Below are 8,859 nucleotides of genomic sequence, written 5' to 3' on the forward strand. Positions count from 1 at the left end.
TAAACTACGTCATGTTATTGTATGAATGTTATTCTCATGAAGACTGCTTATTAAGACATATTATTTCTTTGGGGTTATAAAAACAATAATTAAGAAAAATTGATTCTCTAAGTAATAATGATCAATTTTGCAACAAAGGCTTTTCCAAACTTTTTTTTTTCCTTAAATTAAAAGGGCACCACATTCCACATTGAACTTCATAAAAACATCAAATAATTAAAAAAGTACTCAAACATAATGTAATAAAGAACAACAATTAAACAAAACAAGCCCAATACTACATAATAAACCAACAAAAACAGATTACTCTTCCTTAATTTTCACATCAAGAAACAAGCCCTCAAATTTGATATCTTCAAGAACTTGTTGTTTCCTCTCATCATCATCATCATCATCATCTCCAACTCTAACTGATCCAACTCCAACATTATTATCATTATTATTATTATTATTATTAGCCAACCTTCTATGGAGCCTGGACCTCTTCTTATTGTACCTGTTCTGATCATGATGAGGAGTAGTCACCATGATTCTAGTCATGATCACTCCATTATTATTCCTGGGCTTGACCATTTCAAGATACTTACTCAGACCATACTTAGCCAACAGCCTTCTCTTCCTTTGAGCCTTAGACTCATACTTGTAGTGAGACCCCATGTGAGCAGCAAACAGTTGTGAAGTCTTGAACACCTTTTTGCATTTTGGACACGTGTACGGTCCATATTTCCTGTAAGGAAGACTATGTGTTCTCCCATCACTACTCTCCAAGTCACAGTCTTCAAGATCCTCATCAAGCTCTTCTTCTTCTTCCTCTAACTCCTTGAGCTCTTCTTCATCAACATTGAAGTCAGCATCATCATCATCATAATCATCATCTTCATGACTTGGTGGTGAGGATGGTGAGGACGGTGGTGGTGGTGGTGGTGGTGAGTGTTTTTGTTTTCGTTTTTGTTTTTGTTTTTGTTTTCGTTTTTGTTTTCGTTGGGTGTCAGGGAATATTGGGTCATTTTCAGAAGAAAATAAATCAACATTCATTGGCTGAACATCAAAAACAATCACTTCTTCATCTTCTCCATGCTCATCACTCTCAATAAGCCTCAGTCTAGACGATGATGATGATGATGATTGTGATGGGTTTTGGTGAAAAACATGACTAGGGTTTGCAGCATATTGATAATGAGAAGAATTATTATACCCTTTGGAGCCATTAAAACACTGATTATTATTATATTGATAACCAATATTATGATGATGAACTGGGTTAGTATTGTTACCATGATTGAATATGGGATTGGCTTGGGCTTGGGCTTGAGCTTGAGCTTGGGATTGACTAGGGCCACCATAGCAGTGACTACTGATCTGATGGTGATTTGGAGCCTGCAAAAACCGATCTCTAGTTGTGGCTGAGTTCAGAAATTGGGTTCTGACAACCTCTTGGGTTCTGAAAACCTCAGTGAAACAAAACCCATTATCATCATTACCAGAAACTACTTGGTTTTGGACAGGGAAATAGTCAATGTTGACTGTTTGAACCAGTTGAACTCTTTGAGGTACAACAAGAGTAGCAGTAGTACTATTAGCACTACTAGTGCTATTATTATTATTATTATTATTCCTAGCCCTTTGGGATAGTGAAAGTTGGCCCACTGTTGGGTGATGATGATGATGATGATGAGTGTTCCTCATCATCTGAGTTTGGTGATGATGGTTAGGGCTAAACAAGATATGGTAATTTTGGTTGGAATTGGGATTGGGATTATTTGGCTGAAGATGACTATTATGGAGTAGTTGACCATTCATGGGGTAGTTTTGATTTTGAAACCCTAATTGGTTTCGGTTGGAATAGGGAGAAGACTCAAAGGAAAAAACCATTTTGGAGACAAATATTTTGCTCACTCACTCGAATGAAAATGTGAGGAAAAGTTGGGTGTGAGAATGTCTTTATATAATAACAAAAGTGAGTAGTTATTAAGATAGTTTTTTTTTGGAACCAACTCAAAAAAGAGCTATCTTAAGGCTAGATTTTATTAGAGAGAAGCCAATAATTAATGTTATTATTTTTTATTCATGGAGCAAATCTAGCTTTTTTGGCCATTTAAAGTAAGGAGTAATGATTTTAATTTATTGCGTTTAAATACTTTTGTATATTAGGTTATTACATATAGTGAAAGATTTATGTAACGTATCATCATATTGGTGAACAAAATTTATTATGTCCTTATATGATAAAAAAAAAAAAAAAAAAAAAACGGTGGACGTTACAGTATGAAGAGATAAAATCAAAGTTTATATAGAAAATGAATTGGCCAAAAAAGTTTAATTACCATTTTGTTCTAATGCCAGCTTTCTAATTTACCAAAAAAATTTATCTTGGATTTTATAACAAAAATGAATTTAGGCAAATGGGTCATTTGCAACGTTTTTGTATGGTAATCCAATGTACGTCCAATGTTTTTTACCAAAATTAGGTTTGGCACAATGAGGTTCAAAGTATCTATATCTAATATTTAATGTATTGCTAATAAAAAAATGAGAATATTAATTTTGTGATAATCTTCTTTTTACATAGCCAGGAATGTTTTCCAATGATAAAATATCTGTTTTTATTTATTTATTATTATTGTAATGATAGAGACTATATATAATATTGTTAAAAAATTACAGACAACAATGTGTTATTTTAATAACATAATTTATAAATTAATTCTTTAAAAAAAATATTAGTCTCACTTAATAATGTATTAATAATTATAACTATATATAGAAATAATTGTTTTTTTATGCATAGAATAATGTTTGTTATATCTTATACAAAAATAAAAATCATGATATGTCGCATTTAAAACCGTCTTGTATTATTTTACACGTCGCATTTAATATTGTTTAGTATTACTCAAGTATGACATTTAAAATAATCTTATATTACTTGTGTTGATTCAAATTAAAATGAACACATTAACAAGGTACAATATACATGTAAAAGATTCATTCCTTTCTTATTCCAAAACAAAAATCATGATAAGTCTCATTTAAAAGAAAAATAGAAATATGGCAAAGATACAATATACATGGATATGAATCATTTCTTTTTTATTTTAAAACAAAAATTATATTAATAAACTATAAATCATGAAGTATAATTAATCTCAATTATTTAGTTTGAAACAATATAATTAAACTTAAAAACATTACTTATAGATTCATTTTTAATTTCTTTTCTTTTCTTAAGGAATAAATTTGAACTTCATAGTTTAAAACTCATTTTCATAAAGATATTATGTTTATTATTAACATTAAGAATATTTGCAATGGGATATGTAAATAGGAGAATTCTTCTATAGAGGTTTCACTTTTAGCCTTACCGGTAGGGCTCTCAGTGTTCTCGACCTTTGAACAGTTTTCGGTGTAGTTGTACGCGTGACTAATTTTTTTTATGCGCGTGGAAAGCAATATGTTTGAATCTAGTTTTCGATACTGTAAACTATTCGGAATTTTCTGAAAATTTGCAGAATGCTCTAAATAACTACAGTATATATGGTCATAAAGAAAATCGTGCCGAAAACTGTTCACGGGTCAAGAAACACTGAAAGTCTTACCGGTAGGGCTTAGAGTGAAGCCCCTATAGAAGAATTGTCCTATACAAATATTGTGTTATATTTGGCACAAAATGTCAATAAGTAGCATATTTTGTACAACTTTTATAACTGTGCTCCAATGCACACTTGATGCAAAATTGAATTATCCATTAATGCTTATTTAATATTTATTTAAAATAGGAAGAAAAAAATAATATTTTTTCTTATTTTATTATTATCCCACTAAAAAAATAAAAAATAAACTAAAAAGTCTACATAAACATTTAAAGCTAACACTAAAAATAATAAAAATGACATATAAAAGTAAATAAAAAAAAACAATTAATTAATATTGATCCAAATATGTATTATGTTATATTGTGTGTTAATACAAATTTGGCACAACTTTTGCATAACATTAAAACAACTTTTTTTAAAGTGTATTATATTTCACCAATTTAACACTCCAATGAAGATACTATATACAAGACATTTAAAATTGTATTTTATTATATATTTTGAGTGTCTCATTTAAAACTATCTTTTACTACATATAAGGTTTCCTCTCTTTTATTCTAAAGAAAATTCATGATAATTAGTAGCATTTAAAACCGGGCATATCTTACTACAAATACAACAAAAAAAGGGGGGGCTTATGATATAAAAACAAAAAATCATTGATGATTCACATTTAAAACTATGTTCTATTTATCAGTGTAATGAATAAAAACTTGAAAATCCTAAGTAAAAAAATTAGAACCCAGCTAGTCTATATTCACAGGAAGAGTTTATTAAATTAAACATTTAATTTAAAATAATATAAGCAAATATATATGTAATTAAATTAAGAGTACACTCTATTGATACTCAACTCTCAAGCCAATTATTAAAAGTGAGACAAAATTTTAAGGCTTTTTTTTTGTGAGGGAACAAAATTTTAAATTTAACCACCCATTAAAAAACATCACATATGCATTAGTACCTTATATTAATACTTCAATTCATATCATCATTATTAATTGTTTGTGGTGTGTGTGAGATATCACTTTTATTTATTTATTTAAATATACACAAATACACGTCATAATTTATTTATAAAGATTATATAAAGATATTATCTACTAGTATTAATATCTAATTGGCCATAATATCCCAATTTGCCAAAATGAAACGTATTACACATCACATCAAGTAAATACCCCATTATAACCAAAATTACTTAAAATATTTAAACTAAAACAAGGTTCATTACATGCCCAAAAGACACTAAATCAACACCTAACCATTAAACCACACCCACTATTATTACTATTGCTATTACTATTACTATTACTATTACTACTCTCCATTTTTCTCATCATCTTAAGCATTTCACACACACACACACACACATACACACACAGCAGAGATGAACATGACCAACACTACTCAACAACTCTCCTACTGCACTTGATTTGATCAGAACTTGTTCTTGTACCAAAAAACACCTTTGCTAGGAGACTCATCATCTGGCTCAACATAGAGACACTCCTTGGCCTCTCTCCACATAGCCTTGACTACTGGAGTGTCATCTAAACGGTAGTACTCTCCCAATATTGGCTTCACAGCTTTGGTTGCTTCCATTGCATTGTAATGTGGCATTGTGGAGAATAAATGGTGCACCACATGAGTGTCTGTAATGTTATGGAAAACTCTATTGAGAACTCCATAGTCTCGGTCGACCGTAGACAATGCTCCTCTCAACCAGTCCCACTCGGACGAGTCATAGTGCGGCAGTGCAGGGTGTGTGTGCTGCAAGTAAGTGATCAGAACAAGGAAGGCATTCACTACAAGCAATGGCACCCCATACACGCACACAACCCAACCCAACCCTTTGGCCGAGACGAGTTGGTACAGCACAAATGTAGTGATGAAAACTCCTATGTCCGAGATGAATATCTGAAGCCTTTCACGGTTTGAGTAGATTGGACCGTAAGGATCATAATGACAAGCGAAACGTTCATATGGTCTGCCTGATACATTGAAAGCCAAGTACAAAGGCCATCCAAGAGTCAATGTAACACCGAGGCTTAATACTCTCCCTGGTGGATTGTTCAAGTATTTGGAGAACCATGACATTTGAGATTTTGGCTTTGGAACAAACACTTCGTCGCGCTCAATGGAGCCGGTGTTTGAATGGTGGCGGCGGTGACTGTATTTCCACGAGAAGTAAGGGACGAGAAGAGCAGAGTGGAGGACAAGGCCAACAATGTCATCCACCCACTGGTGGTCACTGAAGGCATGGTGACCACACTCATGAGCAATGACCCAAATACCGGTCGAAATGCAGCCTTGGAAAATCCAGTAAAGTGGCCAGGCTATGTATGCAAGTGGGTGGGGGAGAAGGTGGAAGTAAGTGGTGGCTACGTAGTAGAACAATGAGGCGAAGAAAAGGTCGTGAATGACACAAGAGAAGGAGCGGAGAAGAGAGCGCTTGAAGCAATGGGGTGGAATGGCTTTCTTGATTTGGCTTAGTGTGAATGGTGGTGTGGCGTGTGGCACTCGCTCAATTGGGCTCTTTTTGCTACCTTCTAACTTGGTGTTGGGCTCAGACATTCGGCCACCGGCTCCCATTGTGTTCCTTATTAAGAAGAAGAAAAATTAAACAGTGAACCGTTAGACTACTTCAAACAGAGCTAAAAAACTGCATTATTTAAGTGCGTATACAGAAGAAGATATAGTACACTTGACACTGCAATGTGAAGGACCCTTTGGCATGTTGGGACTAGAAATTACGACCAAGTTGATAGACAAGCAAAAAAGCAATGATAAAGAGGTCTAAACCACATAAAAGATAGGCACCACACAAAGACAAAGTGGTGCACAAAATTCCAAACCATCACAATGAGATGTATAGTATCTCAGTAGTAGTAGTATATAACATAATATCTCAAATTATATCTTCATATATATGACAAGCAAAAAAAGCAATGATCACAAAGAGGTCTAAACCACATAATGAGATATGCACCACACAAAGCCAAAGTGGTACACAAATTTCAAATCATGGTAATGAGATGTATAGTAGCCAGAACCTGCATATGTATGGATTCAGTAGCTTATAACAGATAGAAAATCTACAATTATATCCAAATATATATATATATGAGTGACAAGCAAAAAGATAATGACAGAGAAGTTTAAACCACATAAAAGACTGTATCGTATATGTATGAATTCAGTAGCTAATAACATAAGGTCTACAATTATGTCTATGTATGGATACAGCTAAACAAGAGATAATCTGGCAGCCATGGAGATGGACCATAACAGTACAAAATTACAACAAGTGACTTGTGGTTGTAATGAAATGTCAGTGTCAGTGTCAGCAGTCACTGATAAAATCATGGTGTGGCAGTGGACAGCTCCATTGGCACACTACCATCCACAAAAAAAATTGAAAACAAGACAATGTTCGTTCGGCTGTCTAGAGGGTAAAACAAGGAGATTTCATAGCATTAATTATCCAAACTATTATAATTTTTTAACTATGGAAGAACTGTGTGTATACTGTATATTATATTTTCATATACGTATATGCATCAACAAGAATAATAATAATATACGGAGACACATTGCTATTATTATTAACTCATGCAGGCCTTTAAGTTTAAGTTTAGCCTCGGCTTAATCGGCAAAACTTTTTTTGCTTTGTTTTTTTGAAAGAGATGAATCGTTACAAGTTAACAAATGACTACGATATTTTGTCAAATATATATATATATATATATAAACGACAATTTTCCTTAAAAACATATTCTTTATTTTTTCAATCCAAAATCCTTGAAACTTTTTTTCTCCCTCTGTTTTGGGTAAAATATCGCCATCTTCTTTGTCAAAAAAAAAAAATTATATATATATGGTCATCTTCACAGCTATATGTCGGGTATAGAAAGAGAAAAAAAAAACACACATATGTCGTTTTCCAAGAATATTGTCGTTTTTGAGTAAGCTGTCGTTTTTAGAGATTCTTGTCGTTTTTTAATCAAGTTTTCGCTTATTGATATTGTTGTCGTTTTCATGATGATTGTCGCTTTCTAAGAAAGTTGTCGTTTCTAATGGAACTTGTCGTTTTTTTTAGTAATAATCATAAAAAAGAAAAGGTATTGCCTGATTCACGCAGAGGCAACGGTGGTAGTTCCAAAAACAACGACGTTTTCGATTAAAGAAAATAACGTCAAAAATTGAGTAACAAAATGCAGAAAATTATGCAAAATTATCAAACTCGATAATAAATTAATAACAATAATATTGGCTGTCGTTTCCTAAACTAAAGCTTCAAAAAAAAAAAAGCTTTAGAGAAAACAAAAATGGCAGTTTCATTAGTTAGTGTTCATCTTAAGCTCAGATCCAGTAACATCTAATCAAACTTATTACAGTGATAAAATTATTAAACCCCATTAAATAAAAATAAAAAACAAAGCTGCCTTGCAATCAAAATCCCAGAAATATTAACATATATATATAAAAAAAATAACTAAAAAAACAGCTTTGAATAGAAAAAAAAATAAACAACATGCATGCATTTCATAAAAGTATCGAACTGAAGATGGTATTTAATCATAAAAACAACAAAAATAGAATGCAGATCTAAACATGGAATAAAAATACTCAAATAAAAGAAAAGTGAGAAAGAGAGAGAGAGAGAGAGAGGTTTATTACCTTGAAAGAACTTTTAAGGAGAGAGAAAGTGGAATGTTGGAGAGAGATTCTATGAGGCCAAAGGTATAATTTTTTTGGTGTGGTTAGTGGGGTGAGATAGTGATATTTAAAGGTGAGGAAGAAGATGATGGTGAAAACTGAAAAAGAGAAGAGAAAGAGGTTTGGCCCTCTTGGGTTCCCAAAGCAAAAACCAAAAGATTCTCACACAGCTCACACACACGTAGTGGTAGCGTACTAGAGGTATTAGTACACTTTATTATTATTAGTAGTAGTAGTAGGGATCATAGATTTTTAAACCGAATTTTTTATCATTATTTATTTCGACTCTGTGTTTTAAAAAATTATTTTTAGGATCTTATGTTTTGTAAAATTATTCAAATAGCCCTTAAATTTAATTTTGATAAACAAAAAATTGAGTATAACAACACAGTTCTTAGGTAGAATGACTGTATTTTTGTTCTGAGTTGTTAGTTTGATAAATTATTTGTGATTTTAGTTTAAAAAACTTTGATCAAAATCAGGTTTAGGAGTTTATTTGAACTATTTTAGAAAGCATAAGGTCCAAAAAGTAATTTATCAAAAT

The 8,859-nt window shown here is 32.1% G+C and overlaps 2 protein-coding genes across 3 annotated transcripts; both read right to left on the bottom strand.

Annotated features, from left to right (window-relative positions):
* Positions 1 to 303: 303 nt before the first annotated feature.
* On the bottom strand, positions 304 to 1,686 carry LOC133789609 (uncharacterized). Its single transcript, XM_062227402.1, has one exon. It carries the CDS (start codon positions 1,684 to 1,686, stop codon positions 304 to 306), a length of 1,383 nt encoding a protein of 460 aa, XP_062083386.1.
* Positions 1,687 to 4,679: 2,993 nt separating this feature from the next.
* LOC133790295 (delta(12)-acyl-lipid-desaturase-like) lies at positions 4,680 to 8,472 on the bottom strand. Of its 2 annotated transcripts, none has more exons than XM_062227893.1 (2): positions 8,277 to 8,472; positions 4,680 to 6,195 (listed from the first exon to the last, which is right to left on the bottom strand). In XM_062227893.1, exon 2 carries the CDS (start codon positions 6,186 to 6,188, stop codon positions 5,034 to 5,036), a length of 1,155 nt encoding a protein of 384 aa, XP_062083877.1. In that variant the 5' UTR covers positions 6,189 to 6,195; positions 8,277 to 8,472; the 3' UTR covers positions 4,680 to 5,033. The 2 variants fall into 2 exon arrangements, with proteins under 2 accessions (XP_062083877.1, XP_062083878.1); XM_062227894.1 differs by lacking the exon at positions 8,277 to 8,472 and adding an exon at positions 6,299 to 6,570.
* Positions 8,473 to 8,859: the final 387 nt, after the last annotated feature.

This window comes from Humulus lupulus, chromosome 7, assembly GCF_963169125.1.
Source record: "Humulus lupulus chromosome 7, drHumLupu1.1, whole genome shotgun sequence".
NCBI lineage: Eukaryota > Viridiplantae > Streptophyta > Magnoliopsida > Rosales > Cannabaceae > Humulus > Humulus lupulus.

Bases quoted from the DNA above. Each gene is read 5' to 3' on its own strand.
- LOC133789609 (XM_062227402.1), bottom strand. From the start codon at position 1,686: ATGAGGAACACTCATCATCATCATCATCATCACCCAACAGTGGGCCAA.
- LOC133790295 (XM_062227893.1), bottom strand. From the start codon at position 6,188: ATGGGAGCCGGTGGCCGAATGTCTGAGCCCAACACCAAGTTAGAAGGT.